Raw genomic sequence first — 27475 nt, 5'->3', positions numbered from 1 at the left:
CGAGCTTCAGATGGTGGTGGTGAACCATGAGAAAGCTGGAAAGGAGCAGATGCAAGCGCATGGTGATGGTGAAGAGTACAGGACCGAGGTGTCAACGTTCTCGTCTGCATGAACTGTCCATAAAGACACTTGCCTTTTTCTCTTTTGTTTCTCGGAGGTAATCCTCCAAGTTCTACACCCTCAATAAAACGATGAATCTGAAATCTTCTTAGTCTACGAAACCCTTATTTATATTTCCGTGGAAGAAGAACAGTCTTCATCACACTTGATCATGGGATGGGCAAGTCGACGCATGAAGAAAGCTACCACAGGACCAACACAAGACTTGACTTACTACTGCACTATACTACTACATTTCATGGACTTGCTGCAATCTGGTCTTCCACACGAAGGGCTAAAGAGCAACCACTGGAACTGCCTCGTACTCCACACGCTTTCTGAATCTTTGGGGAAGAAGACAATCACCACCAACTCGCTGCTGAAGGTATATCGCCGCTGCAAAAAGCAAACCTTCACAAGGAACGATGACATCCCACACCAGCGAGTAAAAATATCTGTCTGGACTTGCGTAGATGTACGATGAATCAATGCGACGGTTATAACTGCGAGAGCGATAAGCGTCGTACAGATGAGGCAAAGCTCGGGTGATCGTGATTCCGACGTAGAAGAAAGGCGTCAGGATCTTATCTTTGGAGTTCCGACAGACGTTAAGAACGATCTGAGGGAGCAGAAATCCGTCGAGCACTAAGCCAGCATAAGGGACCAAATCCTCCCAGCGAGAACCGTATCGCTGCCTGCTGAATTCCGACCTCTGCAGGTGGTGCCTTGAGCTGATGAGCCAAGTGAGCAGCGCCCCGGCGAAGTAGAGAGGCAAGCACAGCTTGAGCGTCGTCCACTCCGCGACGCGGTGCCCCTTGTTCTCGTCCGATGACCTCGCGGACCACGCCATTTGAAGCAGGTGGAAGGAGAGGAACAGTGCTAAGCCGGATAAGATCCTCACGATGACCTCATGAACGTCGAGCCACCCACCGCTCCGCAGACTTAGAAAGCCAGACCGACTGCGGTTCGCGAACAAGGCTTCAAAGTTCAGCACCAGAGGAATCACGTAGCCAAGGATAAGAACACCGAGCATGGTGATCGACATGGAAGGCAGGGCGTCACGGTGCTTCTTGGCGTGGAAGGTCTGCAACCCAATGCAAATGCACGACAACGTGAGAGAGATCATGACCATGACGATTTCGACATCCATCCTCCAAATCGCTTCAGTTACTTCTGCTGCGTAAATTTGCTGAGAATACAACTTTATAGGGTCAAAGTGCAGAGGGTCCTGCTTACTCCTTGTGGTGTTGATGGTGCCACTGATACGATCTCCCATCTTCGAGTGGAGAGGGGGAAACTGGATATTGATTAAGATCTCACAGTCAATTGCTGTTTGGTTTTTGGTGGGCAAACTCGGAGATCGACATCCCTTCATGCAGAGTGTTCCACTTCCAGCATCGTATATCCCCTCAGCAGCGATGCCAAACTGTTCGCCCCCCTCAGCGGAAGCAGAGTACATATAATAGCTTATGGCATAGCTTACGTTCCAAACACTTTGATTCTTCGCGACCCAGTCAGCTGCAGGCACGAAGCTTGCCGTCTCCGACGTCGTAACGAAGTCATAATCATCACAAAACTCGTCGCCCATAGAAAAGACATTAGCTTCCCCCCATCCACTTCGGCCGCCGGCATCCTCCACCGCGATACTGAACCGCATGTCGCGGGAACATCTTCCATCTGGATACCTTTCCTCGCTCGACTGTGTGCTGCCACTTCTCACCTTGCAAGGCCCGCTGACAGAATCTATTAGGGTGTAGTTATATCTCAGCCCAGGAATCGTGACCATTCGCCCACCCGACCGGTGGAACGAGACCATGCTGAAGTAGCCAGGGTCTCTCTTCTTCTTGTTACTCCACATATGACCGACCACGTCCTTTCTTCTCAGCGTCAGGACAGTTGGGAACCATAAGCTCAGTCCGATCGAGCAATCACCAACAGAGGGACTCGCCTGTGAACTCCCTTCAAGAATGTGACAGGCTATGAGACAGAGACGATTCTTAACATGGTCCCAATAGCCTTCACCCATCATGGACTTCTTAGGCACCATCGGGACATCATATGAAAGATAACTGGAATTGGAGAATTCGATGTAGAGATGCAACCGGCCGTTCTCCGAGCACTGTATCATATCGAAGGACAAGAATCTAGCGGAGAACCCAAAGCTACTACTTAGAGTTCCACAGTTGCTACCGGTGCAGCCACTGCCGTAGTCTAGCTGAAATGTTCTACCAGTCATATACCGGAGGAGATGACTACAAACAGAAGTAGGCCCGAAACTTAGTGATTCCTCCTGGAATGGAAGAGAGGAGCATGAGTGGTTGGCTTGGGGGATCATCGTGAAAACATACTCCTTTTGAGCATAGGCTACAAGCGAGATGGGATCGATGTGGTGGGGCCCCAAGCTCTCGACAGTCCCGCTCACCAGACTGGTAGAGATGTTGGAAGTCTTGGGGTAGTTGAGCTTCAAAACAGCAGAAAGATGAAGTCGATCACCTAAGGGCTTGTAGAAGATCCCGTGACCAACCATACAAAGCTCACCGGAGGCGTCCCAATCCACGGGAGCCCTCGCCGCTGCAGCTCGACAAACCGGAGGCAGACTCGTCTGCATCATCCCGGAGGAGGTGTCGCTCGCTCCCACGAAGGATGTCGTCGAGGAGTCCGGCGTGGACGACGCGGTGGAGTTCAAGGTGGGCGACCCGTATCACGAGCACATCGGCTGCTCTCTGGTGGGCTGCAAGTCCGACCCGTACGCAGGCCTGCTCGAGCTGCTCCGCTTCAATCCGAGGAGTTCGGTGGCGATCGCTAACTGTCTGCGGGGAGGGAGGAGGGGCCGATAGGCGAAGATGGGATGGAGGTGACGATGATAGGGAAGATTGAGGAGGTGGGAAGGACGGGGACGACGGCAGGCGGCGTGGAACGGCGGAAGAGCGCGAAGGGATCAGGGCGGAGGAGGCCGCGCAGCAAAAGCAGATGGGTGAGGAAGATCGATGAGAGGGGAGAGGAGCACTTCTTTAGGTTACCCATTTCCCTCGAACCTGTACGCGTATCGGGTGGCGGCAGAAGTGGGTGATGCGGCCGAGAAGAAGATGATGACGGTGATGAGCCATCAAGTACTACTACTGGTTGATAGATATCTCGTATGCCTAATGCTGCACCACTTACTTCATGGAAATCTCATCATATCAACAGTTCTCGTTCATCGGATCACCTCATGTTGGATCTGATCCTCGAGGGTTTCTTATGCTATGGGTTGTGATCATACAAAGAGTGGATATCTGAGCCACGAGAGATGAACATTATAAATTTCGCGTCGACTGTGTCGTCCGATGATGGCGATCTCTCTTTGCTGAAGGAATTCTACAAGAACTGAAGAGGTGCTGAAACCATTAGTATCTTCCCACGTACTAACTTGAAGACATGTCAAACTTCCAGATTCATTGTTACCATGTTGATTATTTGTTGTTGTTATTATTATTATTATTTTTTCCAATTAGTTATCTTAATCTTTATAGATAAAATCTTGTCCGTACAAAGCTTAAGAAGAATTAGAAACCTAATGAGAACAAAAATGACAGTAGCAATGAAAAATAAAAATATCTGCGTATTTTGATCAATAATTTGAGTCAAACGAAATTAATACATCGGTTTGCCCATGACAAATGCTTTTAGAGATGGAATCATTGATTTACCTCTTTGATCATTTCAGATTCAATCGAGGGATTATTAAAGAAAAGAATAACAGCATCCTAAATGCATTGATTTAAACAAATTAGAATATACTGATCTCCGATGTTCAACGTTTCCAACTCATAATCAAGTCGATGATCAGGAATATCAGGTTTTAGAAGCAGCTAATTAAGCTTAAAATTTTCACTTTGACCATCACATCAGATAAAAAAATAAGAGAATTTTCCCAACCCTATCAACGACTGAATGACGTTAATTTTGCAAGCATGAAACGCATACCCGAAAAGAATATATTAGCAGAAATTGCAAAAGTTATTTTGATGGGTAGAAAAGTCGAGGTTCACAAAATCCCATGACTTACAATGTTGTCGGCTATAAATTTCAGAATCCTCAAAAGGAAAAGGGGAAAAAAGAGAGGAGAAAAATGCTCATACATGTCTCTTCAATGGAGAAGAAAAAATGGTTAATAGTTTCAACCTAATTCTAATGATTTGGTCAAAAGTTCTACGCTATTTCCATCCTCTCTAGACTTGGAACTTCATAGCCTTCTCAACAATCTATGTTGTGAACCTGCAGACGAAATGGTCTTCATCAGCCTGTACGGAAGAAGAAATGAAAATACTAGGAATGATCATGCAAAAATATTTTTGTGAATGATCAATCACCCAATTTCATTCAAACACCACAAATTAACCCCACACTCTACTCAGAAAGCATTTAATGTTGAGTTGAAAAGATGGCAAATGATATACATACATCTAGAAAGCTATGACAAACAACATACAAAAAAAAATTATATATGTTGTGCAAGTTGAAAACTCGACCACACATAAATCTTGCTTGAGCATCACTACTGAATAACAGAGGCATACATTACAATTCAAGCAATCTACCTAGTCTGTACTGGAATGCCAAAAAGGTAGTGTGGCAGCTATATTACAAGTCTAATTTTCGGATAAATCTGCTCTAATTTGAGAATGCAAGAAAATGGTTGTAGATAATGTCATAAAAACAAAATCATAAGAGGTAGGATGCACAACCCAGCTTTCTAATCGGATTTAACATCATTATTAAATGTTGTACTGCTTCAACAAATGAACTGATAATCCCTGGTAGACTGGAAATCCAATGAGCCCAGAGACTCAAGACGTGTGATAGATGATTAGATCAACAGCAGTAAACATAGCAAGTGGAAGACTTAACTAAAAGGAATTAGGTTGGATTTGATGGTAAGCCATACCCTGGAATTTGCAACAGATGAGAGGTAATTAGAAAAAACAACTTAACTCCAGCAATCTGATTATCAAGATTGCAAATTAGAGAAAGCTACAATAGAAGCAAAAATCTGCGCCTCAAAAAGATGTTGATACTAGTTTCATGCATATCAAAACATCTTCGGAAGCCTGAAAATATCCGCTCAGTCTGTCTCTCTTGACCGGTTGCTTGGCAATTGGAATGGCTAGACCGGAACTAAAATATCGAGTCAGGCTTATAAATTACATGCATGATGGTATACTATGAGCTTTTTGATGGTGTGAGATATCAATACTGAAGATACTCGAGATTAAAAAATTTGGGGATTTCAAAGGTGAATCATGATCAGTTCACAAACAAAGTTTCTTCCTAATAACTTATGTTAAACAGGATAAATTAATTGTATGCTTGAGAAACCAACACAAAATTAAAGCAAAAGAGATGTTATTGACAATAAAGTATATGGAGGTGCATTGATGAGCAATAAATCTGCAAGTTATGTAACATTGTCAAGCTAATTAACAAAGAAATACCTGGCTTGGACCATGAGGAGATTTGTCGCTTACCTTCCTGAACGTTCAATCTTGGCTTCTTAATAAAAAATATCAGTTGCCTGAAAAATAGCAATAACTAAATTATCAACATTGCTAATTTTTCAGTCACGTCCTCCTGGATGTGGCTTGAACAATAAAAAAAATTCTTTCCTGCCCATTTTGAAGTTTGTAGTGTTCTTTGCTTGTGACTAGTCGGAAGTAATATTTTCACTGGAAGATATATCTGTTGCACTTATAACATCACTTCCTCTTACTACTCTGCTATATATAACTTTAAATGACTGTGATCCATATGGCATATTGAGCAAACTTATAGCCAGCTTTAGTGTCTGTTTACGGCGATTTCTACCCTTGATGTATATGCTAAAGCTTCCCTCACCCTCATACTTTTTGCTACTCCTGAAGACATGCCTTCCACCACTATGCTGTGCATCTTGTCTGAAAACCGTCTCAGATTCCAAGTCGGTAATTTTTGTATTATTTCTGTGAGATTCTTCAGATTCCCGTTTCTCTAACCAGTTACCATCCAGCGGTTTACAAATGTCTATAATCTGGGATATCTCATTATTCTCTTCTGTTTTGGTCCCTTCTTCAGTATTGTTATCCGATGGAAGGTCTAGACTCACATCAGTTCTTAAATGAGATGTTATAATTGGTTCCAACACGGATTCAGAAGTTGGACTAATGATGGGTGGCAAAGATGAGAAGTCCACAGGATGAGAACCAGACCATACTGATCCTGGCGCAAAGTCAGGAACGTTTGCACCAATGTTGCACTGCCATGGATAATGGTTTCCATGAAATATGTTACCGTTCATAGCAAAAGTGGTATTTGGAATGACTTGAGGTTGGGTATATGGTGGATATATAAATGGCAAGGGACGTAGAATGTGCGAAGGCCTAGGTGAAGAAGGATAAGGATGATGCGGTGAGGTACAAATAGGAGGCACCATTGGCATTACAGCCGTGGGTGAAGCATGCAGACTGGAACTCAATGGCCATGGTGTAACTGCAGAAATTGTACCATTAGGAGGAAGACCAACAGTTACAGGAACAGGACCAAGTACTGTAGCAGGGAAAGGGCTAAACGGTGCAGCAGATGCAGACAGCTTCTTGCTAGATACCTCTCTCCCATCATAATTAGAAGGTGGTAGTTCCATCGTGGGATAATCACCACCTGTTTTCTCAGGGATGAGAACCTTCTTGAAATTGAATTGATGGAGACTAGAGTAAGAACTGATACCAACATTGGTACATGAGGCTTCGTCATGATTATCTTCTTTGCTTTCTGCAGTGATGGGACACTCAGATTTTTTCCTATCAGATGTATTTGTTGACAAATTCTGATCATGATTCTCATTTTGCTCAACTCCTTGAACCTCATTGCTAGATACACAATTGTCAATGATATTCTTGGTGAGCATGCTACTACAAGATGCCACTTCCAAATCAGAAGATGATGGTTCTAGTAATTGTTCTGTTTCACAATCTTCCTTTCTTTCTTCTTCATGATCAACTTCAACTTTTTTATCTGAGTCTAAAAACGCATCCTGGACAGTGTCCTTATCTTGGGTTATGTTAGATATCTCAGATAGCTCTGCAGCATTTTCTGTATGTTCCTCGGCCAAAAATGATTCCTTTATTTCAGATGCATTGCCACCAATAGACAACTCTTGTTCCAATGGCATATTCTCCTGAAACTTTCGGCTATGTATCTTGGCAATTGTTCCTGGAGGTGCCAGTGCTACATCTTTATATGATGGAGAATTACTAAAACTATGAACCAAATTGTTGCGAGGCTCAGAGACACCACCTATTAGGTTCTTCTGATTCTCTAATACCTGGCTATCATGGCGATAATAGGGTGCATGAGCATCTAATGGGGAAGTCGTTCTTTCGACAGCACTCCAAGAGTTATGACTGATCTCAGGATTGGTGGATGAAGGCACTGACTTCACCCGATAAGTTACAGCCTTATACGCCTTCTGACCAGATCTGGTGTCTGGTGACTGAACTTGCATGTTAAGATTGTCATTAAAGCTTCCAGGAATAACTATCTTTTTCTTAAGCAAATAATACCCATTATTTAAATAAGAAAACTGTGGCTTGGATTGAACAGTTTCACTAGGAACATCATTCATCTGATAGTTGTAGGTTTTCCAGGTGCTTGTACGTTGATGCTTGATTTGCTGGCTTGAACCTCCGATGGACCTTGGTCTTTGAACAGGTTGCCAACCATCTTCTGCTTCTGTATTTATCTCTCTTACATCTTCACTAAAAGAAGCAACCTTTTGCTCTGCTGTTCCTTTAGATTGTTGAGAAACAAATAACTGCTTTTTGGCAACAGCATCTTCATGTTTTGGCTCAACACCTGGACTACTCATGTTCTCATCATCTTGGGTATCACTACCATCAGTCACTTGTTTCACTTCATCTGAAATAGTAGCTACTGAATCCTTGGACAAAGAATCTGCCACATTCAAGTTTTGAGATGACTGCACTTTCACCTGAATCAGTACAAAACTGATTGCTTGGTTTTTGCGATAAAAGGAAAACCAAGTGAAGCTCTTCCAATTAAAATTTTTTGAGAAACTTTAAATTCAAAAATAAAAAGGTTAGCATTCTTATGTTCATTAAATTGAGAGAAAAAATGAAAAAAGAATTCAACAAGCAGAAGAAAAGGTAACAAGAATTGTACAAGCATTAGTATTGGCTCCATTTATAGGTTAAGTGTCTGATTCATCATCAATTTCTTTCAGCAACTACATTAGCATCTTAGTACAGAGAGAAAAACTGCCCAGTAACACAAAAATATATATTTTTAAATACTATAAATAATCTGGAATACATTTTGATTTTAATTAAAGAGTGCACAAGCATCTAGTTAATATAAGTTGGTTTGTGTTGCAATTAAGTATCAAACACTAAAAGAATTCTGAAACTATGAAAATATTGTTCATAACCAATAAAAAATACCTAAAGGACACTGTTATGCAAAAACAGTATGGCCTTTGCAGCGAATTCTCATTTAACATCATGATTTTGAAGACTAGCTGGATGTAGGACATGTTTCTCAAAAAATATTTTTCTAGTACTGATACATAAAGCTTGAGTATTTTGATTATCCACATGCACAACAATTAAGAGTGAGGATCTACTTCTGTTTTCTAGGTTCAGTTGGACTCTCTTTCAAATACTTGGACAGGTTATATAGCAATAAGGCAGTATCTTCTTGAACCAGAAGCAGGGCAGACAAGGTAAAATAAATGCATGCCTATAATCAAGTGATTGGTAGCAGGCAGCAAGAGCTGTAAAAACTAAGTACAATTTGAAAAATTTTAAGTGAGTAACTTGTTAGTTGCTTGTTATAAATTAGCATAGTTTGCTCACTATATTATGTTAGACCTGATTTATTGCCAATATTTACATGAAACAATTGGCTCTATGAGTGTTAAGTTCAAAATTTATTCAGTTTACCACTAATTTAGATGCAAAAATTAAGTACAAGTTGAATTATTTCAAGTGACTAACTTGATATTTGCTATAAATTAGGTTATTCTGTTAAACTATATACTACCTAAGACCTAATTCACCACCAAAGTTAGCATGAAATTATTGGCTCTATAAATGTTGTCTTTGACATTTATTCGATCTACCACTTAAAAAATCATTCAGGTAGCAAGCGGATATATTAAACATGTAAGCCAACATGACCAAACATAAATACACAATTAGATTCTCAGAAGTATTTAAACAAGATAAAGGCTTATCAACATACCATTAAACCCAGATTCTTCCTCTTCAGGGATTCAGCATCTCTTCCTCTACCATCTTGGTTGGAATCAATGAAATCAAGGAGATCAGGCATAGGATATTCATCATTTTAGTGGAAGTAGAAAATTCAGTTGGCACATCTAGTCAATGAAAATATTAATTTTAGTGCACGAGGATGACGTTATATAGATCACGTATATCAGCAATAAGTGCAGAGTGAGCATGCTCACAGTATTTGTGACCCAAAGCATGTTAAACCTAATCACTGCAATTATTGCTGTACCTCAGGTGGCCTTTGCTGGCAATAGATGCATCAGGCTTCCGCGTACCATTTCGAGCAGCTTCTTGCTGCTCAATAGCCTTTGACTCAAAGTACTCAAGCCAGGCAGCAGCATCCTGCGAAATCAAATGGCAACTCTGTGAGTCAAGAAACTAAATCGATGCAGAATTAAGAAAAAAAAAGTTTTATTGATGTCTCTCCATATAAAGATATGCATAAATCACCTGAGTACGCAAGTCATCTGGACCAAGCTTTGCTCTAAGTATTTGTAATGTTGTTTGCTCATGTTGAACACTCAAAGGATATGCTTCCATCAAGGATAGTGCAATAGCTATCGCATGGTAACTTGCTGCGGTCTAATGTAATGTAGAAAATTAGATACATATATTATATATATACCTAATACTCTTCATATAAAAATAAAATAAGGTCTACCATCCAATGCAAAAAAATAATAATGGAACTACTTACATCAGACATTGAAAGTTAAAAGACAGTTAGTGTGAGATCATTCAATGAAATTATAAATCTGGTTTATCACAGGCAAACCTGGAAAAGATATTATCATTATACTATAAAGTTGATAGGTTTTTTATCTGCCAAAAATTAACTTTCATGTTATCATAAGAGAGCCAATCAGAGGACTAATTTGAAAAGGCAAGTTAGTATCAGAAGCTCTTTTTCTGAAAAAGAGACTGTTTTGAGACAAAAAAACCACTTCATTCCACGTACACATGCAGCTAGTGTCCATTATTTTTGTGTTCCTATGTATGTCCATCTACATCATGTCTGTGTGTGTACCATCTCCATACAAGAACACAAGAAAACAGAGATGCAATTTTTTCCCTTACATAGTTGGAAACAATTGGTGTTGGTTTTGCAATGAAATGAAAATAACAAGACGAAGATATGGGAACAAGTAAAATTTTGAAAGAGTGAGACAGAGTGTATGTGGCAGCAAAATCATGTATACAATGAAATCTCATATTTTTGCTTTAAGAAAATATATAGTTCTGAATCAAAAGATGGGAAGAAAAAAAGTGTTGACAAGCATCTTAGTGCAGTACATTGTAAAACACCTTTTAGAACAAAATCTTATATTGATATACTTGTAAGGAAAAGAGAATAATGTAAAAGGTAACAGTCAAAATCAAATCTATATTCCATAGACTATGCTTTGTGGATCCCCATCTACTTGAACTATTAAAGATGATAAAATAATGAGCTCTTCCCAATCGATAATAAAATATAAACTAGTGACTTACAAAGTGTTCGAGAAGTACCCTTGGACATATCTAGAAGATAGTCAGCTCTAATAAATATTGGAGGTGTATACAAAGTGGCAGCCTAACACTCTTAACACTTGCACATTAATTCAGTATCCGGGAGGGACAATGTACGCAGCCTTAACCCCCACAAGTAGAAAGGTATGGCTCGTACATTTCAGAGGTCACAAAGGAGCCAAACTAGATGTCCCACTAGAGTATGGATATGGAATGCATCTAGAGATATTGAACTTTTTATTTGTCAAGTAACCTGTGTTTCAAAATATAATAGAGTATCCAAAAGGGAATGCCCATTTTGAACTTGGAAATGATTGTTTTCTCATGTTGAGTAGAAAGAGGAGGTTAGAGAGAAAATAGAGTGAAGGAGTTCGCTTAGGTATTAAGCTGACTAGGTCATCCCAGATGACCTTGATATGAAAGCAATCCTTTTCTTATAGATCCCAAAACCTTTTGTACTCTACCACATGATAGATTTTAAGCTCATCTGATTTTGCTTGATGTACTTGTTCAAACCCAAACTAACAAATTAAAAAGGAATGAATTGCTGTCCCATTTTCTTATGTATAACAAATCTTGGTTGCATGACCGAGAATGGTATACTCTTGTTAGGGCAGAATAATAATGTGTGTGGCAAACTTTGGCTAATGGGTTCCAGAGATTGTCTAATGAAGCATATAACTGAACCCCTTGATAACAGGCCAATGATGCTCCTAATTTATATGGATTGCTGAAAGTCGAACCTGCTAACTTATACTGCTTTGGCAAAGCCCTCTCCCACACAGCAGAAGGTCAATAGATAAGGGGTTCTAGATCACCTAATTATCCAGGTCACTAGGTGAGCAGATTAGGGGTGAACTAGCTAGAAGTCACTCTGTAATACATGCCTTATCATCTCAAAGTAATTAATAATGTTTCTGTGGGACTTCATTAACCAATTATTGTAATAATTTATGATTTCTAACACCGAACTACAATAAGCATCAGCTGCTTATCTTAAAAGAATGCTATGACTACTTCAGAAATAAAAAGACACAAGAAGAAACAGAATTTGAGAACAAAAACAAACCTGAATGTGGTCAGGACCAAGCAACTTCTGATTGCATTTCAAAGCTTTATGAAGATATCTAAGTGCCACATGTATATTTCCCAGGCCTTCCTCCATCATAGCCACATTAATATATGTAGCAGCTGTGTTTGGATGAGATGGTCCACAAGTAAGATGCAAAAGATACAACGCACGTTTCACATACCTGATTAACAAGTAACAGGAGAAAAATTAAGGGTGATGGTAAATAACATATAATGGAAGCATGGTCCTGGCTTATTATTTCCAATACAAACACCAAAACATAACAATACTAACCTGGAAAGTAAGAAGCTTAATTTTTGTTAGTTTCTGTTCTTCAACTTTTTATGCACACATTAATTTTCAGGTACGAAGTAAATATTAAAGTTAAATCTAGAAAGCCATTGTTCTCAAATTAAGCTGCATTCTTTGTGGCAAAAAAACGAAGAAAATGCCATCTTTGCATATTTTAGCTAATATGCATAATAATAGAGTAGACATAACCAAAACCATAAGACAGATATGTGTCATGGAAGCTTTAATATTAAGTTTTGCATTGGCATGTAAAAAAAAAATTCTCTGTTTAACCGGTCATATCAACCAACCCTCATGATAACACATCAAGAATATAAACCTCGGTGCTTCAAAACACAAGCTAAAAATGAGCAATGACCAAACAGAGAAAACACTCAAGACATGTCACACATGAGACTAAAATAGAACAATGGCCTTTGTCAACGGCCATAAAAATTTATTCCCCGACTAGACTGAGAAAAATGGGAGAAACTTTATGAAATTTGTCTGGTCTCTTGACAAGCCTATGACAAGAACCTATTCAATCTCCTTCCACAAGACTAAGTGTTAAAATTTTTAAGTTTCCTCTTCACCATTTGGCTAATAAATCCATGTTATAACTAATCATGTGATATTAATGGAGCTATCTTCTTTCTCCAACCAAAATTCCGATGTGTTCTTTCTCTCTCATAAGATGGTCACAGTGGACTGGAGGAACCTGAATTTTTACAATGCTGATAAGTTTGATAAACCATTTGTCACTCTTTAAGCTTTTAAAGAATAACATAAGAAAAGATATAGATGCAATTTTTTCTAAATACTTTGTTGCCATGGTACTCCTATGACAAACTCTGTATGTTTAAAGCTCTATCCTTCACTAATTAATATCATAAAGCTTTCTTTGTCATAGTTAGAAGATTTACATTATTAAATAGCTTCTGACATGTAGACATTTTTTACATGTGCTGGGAAGCATGATATACAATGAACAAATTGTACAAATATCTCAATCATTGCATTCATGCTGAATAACTTACAAACTTCTTTTCAATGCTTATAGTAGAAGAAAGGCTTCTCCTTAACTTTACAAGTATTATGCTAAGAATGTTGTTTTAAGTGAAACCATCTTTTTAGTTTGGTAATCTAGAATTCAAGACTAAAATTTCTACTTTTATGTATTAATTCATCAAGATCATTTCATGCAAATAACCTAGTTAAAAATTTTTGACCGTTACCTGCCAGAAGTCTTCTTCTTTTTTTCTATCTAGAAGAGGCACTAATTCTAAGTTTATATCTCCTCGAATCCTAATATATTATACTGCAATAATATCTTATAAGACAGTACCAATGTTCAAGTCATTATAAAAACAAAAGATGGAATATCTAATAATTCAAGATATTAGAATTCCCAATCAAAAGAACACTATCTAAGATTTGATACTACAACAAATAAGAATTGAAGTTACTTTAGAGCCAATTCAGTATGTTGAAGCCTGTAGTAAAAAACAGCTAGGTCGCCGTAGCTCTTCATTGTATCTGGATGATCCAATCCAAGCTCCCTCTCATTTATGTCCAATGCCTTCTGCTGATAAGTTGTGGCCTAAAAGTTGCAATAATTTAGTATAATCCCAGCCAAAGACAGGAGCACAGGTTCAAAATTTATAACAGAAAGTTCCTAAAAGTCATCCCTAATAATTGAAGTGATATATAAAATTTTAAATAGTAAAAAACACCATATAGCATATTCTAATATTCATCTTAGCGTAAGAAACCATAGTGGTAGAATACTGTTTCATGGTTTAACTCGATTCAGATCTTTGCAAAAGCCATTAAAAAACAGATAAATCCAATTAGAATTAGACATTGATCTACTAAAAGAGGACACAAGTCAGGAACACAAATGCTGTATTAAAATATTGAACTGTGGTTTATCGCTCTTTGATCTGTTTCAACCTCATGACCCACTAATGGTCCTGCATGCACTTATTCAAGGCATAAATTAGCTACCAACTAAATTTCCAACAGAATTACATGTCAATATTATGAAATATGAATTACAAAAAACGGTTTCAATCACTCGGAACATAATCACCCATGACACAAACTTTACATTACAATTCTCCAAATTTCAGATCGTTGGACTTGGCAAATTTAAATTGTCCATAATGGTGTATTTTTGACATTGGATTGGTAAAAACATAATTGATCTGCTCAATTTTACTCAAATAGACCATTTAACAAGGTTCCTTTTAAGATATCAGAAAAGAGAGAACCATGGCACATAACAGATCGTAAGATACTCCATAAGTCCATATCATAAGAACCATGGCCTTCAGTGACACAAATATCTGAAAGCTACCTAATTAAGGTCACCAGTATGGTAGAGAACAACAGCTAAAAGACTGTAGGCTCCAGCAGTCATCCGATTATAAGGACCACAGACTGCAATTAATTTTGCCAGAGCCTGCATCCAACTACACCTTCATACCAAAAGCAAATGAAAGAGAAAAAAGGTCTTTACAAAGAAGTTAACCTGTACAGTATCTTATGACGAATTACCTTTGTTCCATAGTTGACTGCGTCTTCAAGTTTACCCTTATCAAGTGCCATTTTCGAAGACTCTAGAAGTTGTCGTGCATCTGCAGATGAGCATGCAACTTGCTGCAAAAGATTCAAAAGCACTAAGAATGTAAGATACATTATGGTAGATACCATATTTCAAATAAGACCATCTTAGCAGCTTTACCTTGTGCACAGGTACAAGGCTGATGATATCTGATTTGTCAAAGGGGAAATTTGAATCCATATCAAAGTCTCTGGGTGCCAATTCAATTCCCACCTAAGAAAATTGAACATGTAAGATGAAAGGAAAATTAAATATCATTTACAGAAATGAAAAATGATCATTACCTTGTGACATAGCCCTCTTAAAATAGCATATTTTCTTATATCATTATAGTTTGAGATTGTAAGTTCCCAGTTATATCGCTTTCTTAGAAATACTTCAAGCCATCTCCAGACTAGAAAGTGCACACGTATAGCAGAATGTGAAACATCAGAATCAGGAAGCCCAAGGAGCATGTTAAGTGTTGCAGCCATCAATATAGATAAATCTCCAGTATCAGAAACAGAAGCAATCACAGCTCGTACAACATGCTTAAAAGCCCTTACTATCATCTCATGAATACAGAGTGACTGAACATGAGACAGCTTCTCTGAAAGCTTGACCTGACAGATATTGTACATAATATTGCATTTAATATAATTAGGAAAAATACTTTGTGAAAGTAAAGATATATTCAGCCTCTTCAAGCTAAAGGTGACTCACAACTTGCCCAAGAGAGCGTATTCTTAGACCTCTTGTATGCATGAAATCAGTTAGAGTACGACCATCAACAGGTGATAGCTCCAATGACCCAAAATCTGAGACCTGAATACATGCCAAGGTACAAATAATACTCATTAACCATCATTCCATACTAAAACAGAAAATAATGAATTAAATATGAAAAAATTGTACTCAGGCATACCAACTTTGGGAGAGCAACTTCATCATAATATCTCATTGCCATCTCAGTTAATTCCTGTGGAGACTGATCATGAGAATAGATCAGCTTCTCATCTTCAAATTAATTGTAATCTTAATATATGTTTCTATGTAAGTTAAGATGATACACACACAGACAATAAATTTACATGTTATTTAGTAGTAATTGTGATATAGACAGGAATTAACTAATGATACATAGCCCAGATAAGTGTACATATGTACAACAGAACTGAAACTTTAGAATAAACAAACAAAGTTACTAATTCTGTAATAGTAAGACATGAATTTGCAACTGACAATCAACACCTGAGATAGCAGTAGAAAAATCAGAACATACACCTGAAATAAGGCATAACCTGCATATATTCATGTGACTTGTGCATACCTTCAAATGAAGTCCAGTATTAGATTCTAGCAACCTTGTATATACAGGTTCAGTCAACAAATCTTTGAGCTTGCAAGAATTCTCAGTTTCTTTGCTTTCTACCTTAGGTTCCTTGATAGGCAACTTTGTATTCTGTTTTTCATGCATCTCATCAGATGATTTCCTGTCAATGGTTAAAGTCTTTTCTTCATCAGAATCTGGTTTCTTTTTTGGGTTTTTAAGAATTTTAAGAGGCTTCCCAAGGCCTTCAACTCTTATCTCACTTTTTGTCTTCGTCGTGATTTGTTTTTTGTCATTTTCACCAACCTGTTTCTTGTCTTTGTCACCATTATTCTGATCCTGCAAATGTTGTATCCAACAAGCTCCCAATTCCCATCTTACTGAAACATTGCATTCAGCTTCCTCCTCCTCAAGCTTCACTAGGCTATCTTTCAACAATTTCTCCACAATTTTTTTTGCTGCAGAGAGTTCCTCATGCCTTGAACTCTGTAGATGATTATATAATCTTTTCTCTCTTGGTGTATGGCTTTTGTGAAGTAGCATTCTCAGACTGGAATAACAAATAATATCTTCAACGAAATGAAGTATGCAAAAACTATTTTATATGAATGAAATCAGAGTATGTAATTGTGGCTATTTACCTGCTAACGTTCAAAGCATTTGCACCACCTTCAGGATGATCCTTAATTTCAACACCTTGCAAAGGTAAATCCAGTTCGCTTTTCTCATGATGCTTGACTTTCACAACAGCGATATAACCACAGTATCGCACATTAAGAACCCCCAACATGGCGATATCCTGCGGTTGAAAGCCACAAATTTGTTCACTAACAATAAAAATATAAAAAACAGAAACTAATGTCAAGCCACAAATTTGTCAACTGACGTTAAACATATAAAACAAGACATAACAACAAAGACAAGACACTTTTGTGGTAGGGTTTCTTTAAAAGATCAAAATTCCATACATGAGCTGCTGTATTTTCATCTGATGTGATTCCTTTTAGCAAGTTCCTCTCAGCGAGATGTTTGGCATCAATACCAGTTGTTTTACTTCCATCAATCTTTGTATCCACCTTACAGCTTGCATCTGAAGCATCTTTAGTGACAGTGATGCTAAAATCCCCCACTGTCTCAAACTGCAAGATTTCATCTACCCCGACTGTAGCTGCATTTTTTCTTTCATCCATAACTTGCTTTACAGCTGCAACAGCTCTTAGTATTGCAACATCTACAAATAGGATATGAAGCAGGAAAGCTCTTCTGTCCCGGATTTGTCTCTCTTCTGCTGTCTTACATGGCATGGACTTAAGAAAAAGGAACTCATTTGCCCAAGGCATCATATCACTTCTACTGTCCTGAAACCATCCACCTCCATTGCCTCCCCAAGTTTCATCCTCAGCAGGAAGGGAAGGAAATGTGGCTGGTGACTGAGCAGCAACTGGAGGCACAAGCCATGTGTTTGCACGAAATCCATAAGGCAGGTTTCCAAACTGCAAATAATAGGGCACTCTTAGTCAACCGAATGCATTCAACAACCAACTAGCTAGACTGTACCACAACAAAGATATGCACAAGCCCAAGATTTAGATGTGGAAATGAATAAAATGACACATTCTAAGCAAATTAAACTAATATACCTACAAGATTGAACCAAGGAGCTCATGACTACAATACAGAATCAAGAAACACAACACCAAAGATTGTTTGCAACTTTCTTTTTAAGTAAGCAAACACATATCGGCCCTAGCTTTCTTCTTTTTTAAGCAACTGAAAAGGTTTCCAACTAAGACATGCTACTTTGGCCTAAGAAAGGAAACACTAAATTAATCAGAACTTGATCTAAAAAATCCTGTGATATTATAAGTTGGACATTCTGTAAGATTCACTTGATTTGTCAAGATGCACATGATCAAATATTTCAGATTAAGCATGAAGAGAATGCAGAAGTTATAGAGTAGCCAAAGATGATCCATATTAATCACAGAAGCAAGTTGTCATTATAAAAAAACTAGTTCATTTTCAACACTAAGTGTCAACAAGGAACACCAATAAGCTCATAGTTTCAGCCAAAGAAGGAAATAAGGAATAACTAAGCAAACATCAGTAAGAATCAACCACATGGAAACATATTAGAAGCTCCTGAATCCACCACACTAAACAAGAACAAACCAACCTTGTTCCGTTCCATGAAGGCTTTCATGAGATCTTCATAAGCCTGTAAACCACACAGCACAGAGTTGAGCACTTGCTAGAACTTAGCAACAATGCATAATGCCACAAAAAAAAAATTTAATGCTGAAAAATATCGAAATCAAAATGTTGTAGGTTTGTTACTTCTAACAATTTCTGAAATAGCAAAAGATTTAATGTAAGAAACGAAACATAGCAAGAATTGGAGGCCGACATTATTAAATGCTCTACTGAGATGTCTCAGGAGATCGACAAGATTGTGGCAAAGCAAGCATTGCTTCCCAAGACTGTAAAATCCCCTGGAGCATGCCTCGACGATCACAAGCTTCCCATTGCATAGCTTCACCTTCAATTTCAGATCCAGTATCAACCAAAAGAAACAATTAGCGATAAGATTCACGGATAAAACGTTAAAAAGAATATAGTAAGACCTACTTCGAGGAAGAAGAGATGATCGTCGGATGGACGCTCATCTTGCCTAAGATTCGTTGTTCGTCTCATAACTGCAGCAGACGAATCGATAAAGAAAACAGGGTAAGATTCAGGATCCAAGCGAAATTCTCGACCAAGATTCAGGAGAAACATGATCGAAAAGAGAGGGAAGGGTAAGATTGGACTCACACTGGATGGGAGGGGTGAGATTGGCGAGGGAGAAGAACTCATAGAAGGCCCCGAGCCGAGGGCACGCCCCGCTCATCTCCGCCTCTAGGTCTGCCGTCGAATCCTTAGCCGCCGCCGCCAGCGACTGTGACGGCGACTTCGGCTGGGACTGGCCCTGGTCATCCGGCGGGCTCTTCCGGTTCCCGCCGGCTCCGGCACCGCCGCTTTTCTTGCGGACCTTCGAGGCCGCAGCGGAGGCTGACTCAGACGGGGCATCTTTGGGCGACGTTGGCTGCGGAGTCGGAGGCGGCGGATGACCGAAGCAGGTGGTGGAGGAGAGGAGGTCGAGGAGGCGCCGCACGTGCGCCACCGCACGCTCTTCGTCGTAGTCCTCTTCTCCCGCAAGAAAATTTCAACAAAACACTTGTATTTAGTAAAATAACATATATATCCCTGTAAAATTAGCATTTGCATACTTCACCAAATTTGTGCGTGTGTGTATATATATATATATATATATATATACCATTTTTCATTATTTTAAATTTATAAGTACAAATACCCTATTAATGAATATAGAAAAACATATGCACAAGAGACTCATCAATACAAAATTTGAGAGAATAAAAAAATAATATTTTTGATTGATAATATAATTTTTTTCCTATCAATACTTATTTCATGTTTACCTTCAACCAGAGTGAGAGTGCATGGTTTCAGCACCGTGACATCGACGAAGTCTTTCAATCTCGAACCTCTTACCTGAAATAAAAGGCCAAAAATGTTTATAAATTATTATTGTTTTGTAGAGCAGAAGTTTATTTGTATATCATCTAATTATTTCAACAAAGATACATATAATAATATAAAAGGTTTTAACTGATGTTTCCCTGAAAACCAAAGACAAAGGAGTTGGAAGGTGGAGATGGGTGTGTTTCTCGATGAACGTCAACATCGGAGAACGAAGTGTTTCTCTTCTCCACCCAAACCTCAGCTAAATGCGACTAAACCTCACCGTCCTACCGACGAAGGCTCGTCGGTACACCCAGTTTTTCCAAGTGCGACATCGCCACAACTTGCGAGCCACAGGTCAATCCTTCTTGGCTTGCTTGATCATGTCACCCTCATTCCAAGAACTCATCAACCATTCGATTTCTGAAGTCCCTATCCTTGTTCAGAGTGGACAATCTAATTCCAACCTTTCCTTTTCTCTTAATTCTCCATTGCTTAAACTTAGTCAAGAAGAGAAAGTACCACAACTCCAGAAGCAAAGGGGTTAGGGAGGTCATGTGTACCTCATGGGAGAGGGAGTAATTGGTGATATGGCACGCAAGGGTGTTGACGCAGAGCAGCCGCCGCACATCGATGATCTTGTCGGTCGATATCCCCTGCAAATTTCCACTGACGAGTTATAGCAGAAACAAAGGAACCAGCACAAGAAAAGCTTGTAGATTGCTTTTCATGGTGAAGACCATCATCACTGTCATGGTTTTGCCAGATTAGGATGAGGAATGAGGAGATATACACTCTGAACCTAAAATGGGAAAGAGAAGCTTCAATCATTGAACAGAATCCAAAAGAATGGACATCCCCCTTCATGAGTCATCCCTTGTGATGCAACAAGCAGTTCTGCGCCAGTTCTCATTAAATGCTGGGAACTTGCATTCATGGAACTGCAGGAGGTTGATTTTGTTCCCCACCAAACTAATGTATTCATGAGGGACCATAGTAATCATGTCAGCAGAGGTAGAGAGCAAGTACTGCTATTACTCCCAGGGGAATCAAAAGCCATGGACACCCGAGGAAAACATTGCCTCCCATGGCTCCTTCCTGGATGCAACCTTTCTTAAATTTTACTCACAGAACAGTAAATTCTATTCCCGTTGTGTCTCACATGCATGCCAGTTTCTTCATTTCTTTTCCTTTTCACAAAGATTTCATGTAACGTTGTCTGTCTGTTCCTCTGAGTCTTTATCTTAGGCAACAGGGAGAAAGATATAGATGAGAAGAACATGCACAGACCTTGAGGATGACATGAGACTCATCCGGGAGCATTACTGTGATGTCCACAGCCAGAGGCAGAACTAGCAGAGCAGCAACGACAACAATAACAACGAGTTAGTCGTCAGACAAGAATGAAAACTAATGACAACAAAAATAGCAGCTCAAAATAGATTTTCTCTCGGCAACCACAATCCAAACCTTTCTCATCTTTCTTCTTCTTGTCGCCCTTGCCCTTTCCTCGACCGCCCTTGGGTGCCATGCGGCCGCCCCGCTCCACTCGCTTCCTCTTATCTCTGCATCGTCAATTTATTAGTATTCCTCGACCACTAATGTACTAATGCTTGTACAATTCTTGTTACCTTTTCTTCTGCTTGTTGAATTCTTTTTTCATTTTTTCTCTCAATTTAATGAACATAAGAATGCTAACCTTTTTATTTTTGAATTTAAAGTTTCTCAAAAAAATTTAATTGGAAGAGCTTCACTTGGTTTTCCTTTTATCGCAAAAACCAAGCAATCATTTTTGTACTGATTCAGGTGAAAGTGCAGTCATCTCAAAACTTGAATGTGGCAGATTCTTTGTCCAAGGATTCAGTAGCTACTATTTCAGATGAAGTGAAACAAGTGACTGATGGTAGTGATACCCAAGATGATGAGAACATGAGTAGTCCAGGTGTTGAGTCAAAACATGAAGATGCTGTTGCCAAAAAGCAGTTATTTGTTTCTCAACAATCTAAAGGAACAGCAGAGCAAAAGGTTGCTTCTTTTAGTGAAGATGTAAGAGAGATAAATACAGAAGCAGAAGATGGTTGGCAACCTGTTCAAAGACCAAGGTCCATCGGAGGTTCAAGCCAGCAAATCAAGCATCAACGCACAAGCACCTGGAAAACCTACAACTATCAGATGAATGATGTTCCTAGTGAAACTGTTCAATCCAAGCCACAGTTTTCTTATTTAAATAATGGGTATTATTTGCTTAAGAAAAAGATAGTTATTCCTGGAAGCTTTAATGACAATCTTAACATGCAAGTTCAGTCACCAGACACCAGATCTGGTCAGAAGGCGTATAAGGCTGTAACTTATCGGGTGAAGTCAGTGCCTTCATCCACCAATCCTGAGATCAGTCATAACTCTTGGAGTGCTGTCGAAAGAACGACTTCCCCATTAGATGCTCATGCACCCTATTATCGCCATGATAGCCAGGTATTAGAGAATCAGAAGAACCTAATAGGTGGTGTCTCTGAGCCTCGCAACAATTTGGTTCATAGTTTTAGTAATTCTCCATCATATAAAGATGTAGCACTGGCACCTCCAGGAACAATTGCCAAGATACATAGCCGAAAGTTTCAGGAGAATATGCCATTGGAACAAGAGTTGTCTATTGGTGGCAATGCATCTGAAATAAAGGAATCATTTTTGGCCGAGGAACATACAGAAAATGCTGCAGAGCTATCTGAGATATCTAACATAACCCAAGATAAGGACACTGTCCAGGATGCGTTTTTAGACTCAGATAAAAAAGTTGAAGTTGATCATGAAGAAGAAAGAAAGGAAGATTGTGAAACAGAACAATTACTAGAACCATCATCTTCTGATTTGGAAGTGGCATCTTGTAGTAGCATGCTCACCAAGAATATCATTGACAATTGTGTATCTAGCAATGAGGTTCAAGGAGTTGAGCAAAATGAGAATCATGATCAGAATTTGTCAACAAATACATCTGATAGGAAAAAATCTGAGTGTCCCATCACTGCAGAAAGCAAAGAAGATAATCATGACGAAGCCTCATGTACCAATGTTGGTATCAGTTCTTACTCTAGTCTCCATCAATTCAATTTCAAGAAGGTTCTCATCCCTGAGAAAACAGGTGGTGATTATCCCACGATGGAACTACCACCTTCTAATTATGATGGGAGAGAGGTATCTAGCAAGAAGCTGTCTGCATCTGCTGCACCGTTTAGCCCTTTCCCTGCTACAGTACTTGGTCCTGTTCCTGTAACTGTTGGTCTTCCTCCTAATGGTACAATTTCTGCAGTTACACCATGGCCATTGAGTGCCCGTCTGCATGCTTCACCCACGGCTGTAATGCCAATGGTGCCTCCTATTTGTACCTCACCGCATCATCCTTATCCTTCTTCACCTAGGCCTTCGCACATTCTACGTCCCTTGCCATTTATATATCCACCATATACCCAACCTCAAGTCATTCCAAATACCACTTTTGCTATGAACGGTAACATATTTCATGGAAACCATTATCCATGGCAGTGCAACATTGGTGCAAACGTTCCTGACTTTGCGCCAGGATCAGTATGGTCTGGTTCTCATCCTGTGGACTTCTCATCTTTGCCACCCATCATTAGTCCAACTTCTGAATCCGTGTTGGAACCAATTATAACATCTCATTTAAGAACTGATGTGAGTCTAGACCTTCCATCGGATAACAATACTGAAGAAGGGACCAAAACAGAAGAGAATAATGAGATATCCCAGATTATAGACATTTGTAAACCGCTGGATGGTAACTGGTTAGAGAAACGGGAATCTGAAGAATCTCACAGAAATAATACAAAAATTACCGACTTGGAATCTGAGACGGTTTTCAGACAAGATGCACAGCATAGTGGTGGAAGGCATGTCTTCAGGAGTAGCAAAAAGTATGAGGGTGAGGGAAGCTTTAGCATATACATCAAGGGTAGAAATCGCCGTAAACAGACACTAAAGCTGCCTATAAGTTTGCTCAATAGGCCATATGGATCACAGTCATTTAAAGTTATATATAGCAGAGTAGTAAGAGGAAGTGATGTTATAAGTGCAACAGATATATCTTCCAGTGAAAATGTTACTTCCGACTAGTCACGAGCAAAGAACACTACAAACTTCAAAATGGGCAGGAAAGAATTTTTTTTATTGTTCAAGCCACATCCAGGAGGACGTGACTGAAAAATTAGCAATGTTGATAATTTAGTTATTGCTATTTTTCAGGCAACTGATATTTTTTATTAAGAAGCCAAGATTGAACGTTCAGGAAGGTAAGCGACAAATCTCCTCATGGTCCAAGCCAGGTATTTCTTTGTTAATTAGCTTGACAATGTTACATAACTTGCAGATTTATTGCTCATCAATGCACCTCCATATACTTTATTGTCAATAACATCTCTTTTGCTTTAATTTTGTGTTGGTTTCTCAAGCATACAATTAATTTATCCTGTTTAACATAAGTTATTAGGAAGAAACTTTGTTTGTGAACTGATCATGATTCACCTTTGAAATCCCCAAATTTTTTAACCTCGAGTATCTTCAGTATTGATATCTCACACAATCAAAAAGCTCATAGTATACCATCATGCATGTAATTTATAAGCCTGACTCGATATTTTAGTTCCGGTCTAGCCATTCCAATTTCCAAGCAACCGGTCAAGAGAGACAGACTGAGCGGATATTTTCAGGCTTCCGAAGATGTTTTGATATGCATGAAACTAGTATCAACATCTTTTTGAGGCGCAGATTTTTGCTTCTATTGTAGCTTTCTCTAATTTGCAATCTTGATAATCAGATTGCTGGAGTTAAGTTGTTTTTTCTAATTACCTCTCATCTGTTGCAAATTCCAGGGTATGGCTTACCATCAAATCCAACCTAATTCCTTTTAGTTAAGTCTTCCACTTGCTATGTTTACTGCTGTTGATCTAATCATCTATCACACGTCTTGAGTCTCTGGGCTCATTGGATTTCCAGTCTACCAGGGATTATCAGTTCATTTGTTGAAGCAGTACAACATTTAATAATGATGTTAAATCCGATTAGAAAGCTGGGTTGTGCATCCTACCTCTTATGATTTTGTTTTTATGACATTATCTACAACCATTTTCTTGCATTCTCAAATTAGAGCAGATTTATCCGAAAATTAGACTTGTAATATAGCTGCCACACTACCTTTTTGGCATTCCAGTACAGACTAGGTAGATTGCTTGAATTGTAATGTATGCCTCTGTTATTCAGTAGTGACGCTCAAGCAAGATTTATGTGTGGTCGAGTTTTCAACTTGCACAACATATATAATTTTTTTTTGTATGTTGTTTGTCATAGCTTTCTAGATGTATGTATATCATTTGCCATCTTTTCAACTCAACATTAAATGCTTTCTGAGTAGAGTGTGGGGTTAATTTGTGGTGTTTGAATGAAATTGGGTGATTGATCATTCACAAAAATATTTTTGCATGATCATTCCTAGTATTTTCATTTCTTCTTCCGTACAGGCTGATGAAGACCATTTCGTCTGCAGGTTCACAACATAGATTGTTGAGAAGGCTATGAAGTTCCAAGTCTAGAGAGGATGGAAATAGCGTAGAACTTTTGACCAAATCATTAGAATTAGGTTGAAACTATTAACCCATTTTTTCTTCTCCATTGAAGAGACATGTACGAGCATTTTTCTCCTCTCTTTTTTCCCCTTTTCCTTTTGAGGATTCTGAAATTTATAGCCGACAACATTGTAAGTCATGGGATTTTGTGAACCTCGACTTTCCTACCCATCAAAATAACTTTTGCAATTTCTGCTAATATATTCTTTTCGGGTATGCGTTTCATGCTTGCAAAATTAACGTCATTCAGTCGTTGATAGGGTTGGGAAAATTCTCTTGTTTTTTTATCTGATGTGATGGTCAAAGTGAAAATTTTAAGCTTAATTAGCTGCTTCTAAAACCTGATATTCCTGATCATCGACTTGATTATGAGTTGGAAACGTTGAACATCGGAGATCAGTATATTCTAATTTGTTTAAATCAATGCATTTAGGATGCTGTTATTCTTTTCTTTAATAATCCCTCGATTGAATCTGAAATGATCAAAGAGGTAAATCAATGATTCCATCTCTAAAAGCATTTGTCATGGGCAAACCGATGTATTAATTTCGTTTGACTCAAATTATTGATCAAAATACGCAGATATTTTTATTTTTCATTGCTACTGTCATTTTTGTTCTCATTAGGTTTCTAATTCTTCTTAAGCTTTGTACGGACAAGATTTTATCTATAAAGATTAAGATAACTAATTGGAAAAAATAATAATAATAATAACAACAACAAATAATCAACATGGTAACAATGAATCTGGAAGTTTGACATGTCTTCAAGTTAGTACGTGGGAAGATACTAATGGTTTCAGCACCTCTTCAGTTCTTGTAGAATTCCTTCAGCAAAGAGAGATCGCCATCATCGGACGACACAGTCGACGCGAAATTTATAATGTTCATCTCTCGTGGCTCAGATATCCACTCTTTGTATGATCACAACCCATAGCATAAGAAACCCTCGAGGATCAGATCCAACATGAGGTGATCCGATGAACGAGAACTGTTGATATGATGAGATTTCCATGAAGTAAGTGGTGCAGCATTAGGCATACGAGATATCTATCAACCAGTAGTAGTACTTGATGGCTCATCACCGTCATCATCTTCTTCTCGGCCGCATCACCCACTTCTGCCGCCACCCGATACGCGTACAGGTTCGAGGGAAATGGGTAACCTAAAGAAGTGCTCCTCTCCCCTCTCATCGATCTTCCTCACCCATCTGCTTTTGCTGCGCGGCCTCCTCCGCCCTGATCCCTTCGCGCTCTTCCGCCGTTCCACGCCGCCTGCCGTCGTCCCCGTCCTTCCCACCTCCTCAATCTTCCCTATCATCGTCACCTCCATCCCATCTTCGCCTATCGGCCCCTCCTCCCTCCCCGCAGACAGTTAGCGATCGCCACCGAACTCCTCGGATTGAAGCGGAGCAGCTCGAGCAGGCCTGCGTACGGGTCGGACTTGCAGCCCACCAGAGAGCAGCCGATGTGCTCGTGATACGGGTCGCCCACCTTGAACTCCACCGCGTCGTCCACGCCGGACTCCTCGACGACATCCTTCGTGGGAGCGAGCGACACCTCCTCCGGGATGATGCAGACGAGTCTGCCTCCGGTTTGTCGAGCTGCAGCGGCGAGGGCTCCCGTGGATTGGGACGCCTCCGGTGAGCTTTGTATGGTTGGTCACGGGATCTTCTACAAGCCCTTAGGTGATCGACTTCATCTTTCTGCTGTTTTGAAGCTCAACTACCCCAAGACTTCCAACATCTCTACCAGTCTGGTGAGCGGGACTGTCGAGAGCTTGGGGCCCCACCACATCGATCCCATCTCGCTTGTAGCCTATGCTCAAAAGGAGTATGTTTTCACGATGATCCCCCAAGCCAACCACTCATGCTCCTCTCTTCCATTCCAGGAGGAATCACTAAGTTTCGGGCCTACTTCTGTTTGTAGTCATCTCCTCCGGTATATGACTGGTAGAACATTTCAGCTAGACTACGGCAGTGGCTGCACCGGTAGCAACTGTGGAACTCTAAGTAGTAGCTTTGGGTTCTCCGCTAGATTCTTGTCCTTCGATATGATACAGTGCTCGGAGAACGGCCGGTTGCATCTCTACA

General features: G+C 39.4%; 2 protein-coding genes and 2 pseudogenes across 2 annotated transcripts; 2 read left to right on the top strand and 2 right to left on the bottom strand.

Moving 5' to 3' along the window:
- The window catches only part of LOC135651913 (protein REDUCED CHLOROPLAST COVERAGE 1-like), a 101157-nt pseudogene that overhangs the window by 18850 nt on the left and 54832 nt on the right, over nucleotides 1-27475 (top strand).
- Nucleotides 395-2707, bottom strand: LOC135651425 (uncharacterized). Its single transcript, XM_065171492.1, has one exon. It carries the CDS (start codon nucleotides 2705-2707, stop codon nucleotides 395-397), a length of 2313 nt encoding a protein of 770 aa, XP_065027564.1.
- LOC135651792 (protein REDUCED CHLOROPLAST COVERAGE 1-like) overlaps nucleotides 4219-27475 on the bottom strand; it is a 39433-nt pseudogene continuing 16176 nt past the window's right edge.
- Nucleotides 21543-25583, top strand: LOC135650667 (protein REDUCED CHLOROPLAST COVERAGE 1-like). The gene is made up of 2 exons (XM_065170174.1): nucleotides 21543-24088; nucleotides 25306-25583. The coding sequence occupies exon 1, from the start codon at nucleotides 21684-21686 to the stop codon at nucleotides 23877-23879; it is 2196 nt and encodes a 731-aa protein (XP_065026246.1). The 5' UTR covers nucleotides 21543-21683; the 3' UTR covers nucleotides 23880-24088; nucleotides 25306-25583.

This window comes from Musa acuminata, chromosome BXJ3-10 (assembly GCF_036884655.1).
Source record: "Musa acuminata AAA Group cultivar baxijiao chromosome BXJ3-10, Cavendish_Baxijiao_AAA, whole genome shotgun sequence".
Taxonomy (NCBI): Eukaryota; Viridiplantae; Streptophyta; class Magnoliopsida; order Zingiberales; family Musaceae; genus Musa; species Musa acuminata.
Note: the sequence above shows the minus strand (reverse complement) of the source record. Positions and strands in the feature narration are given on the sequence as shown.

Coding starts and splice junctions, on each gene's coding strand:
- LOC135651425 (XM_065171492.1), bottom strand. CDS start 2,707: ATGCAGACGAGTCTGCCTCCGGTTTGTCGAGCTGCAGCGGCGAGGGCT.
- LOC135650667 (XM_065170174.1), top strand. CDS start 21,684: ATGAGTAGTCCAGGTGTTGAGTCAAAACATGAAGATGCTGTTGCCAAA.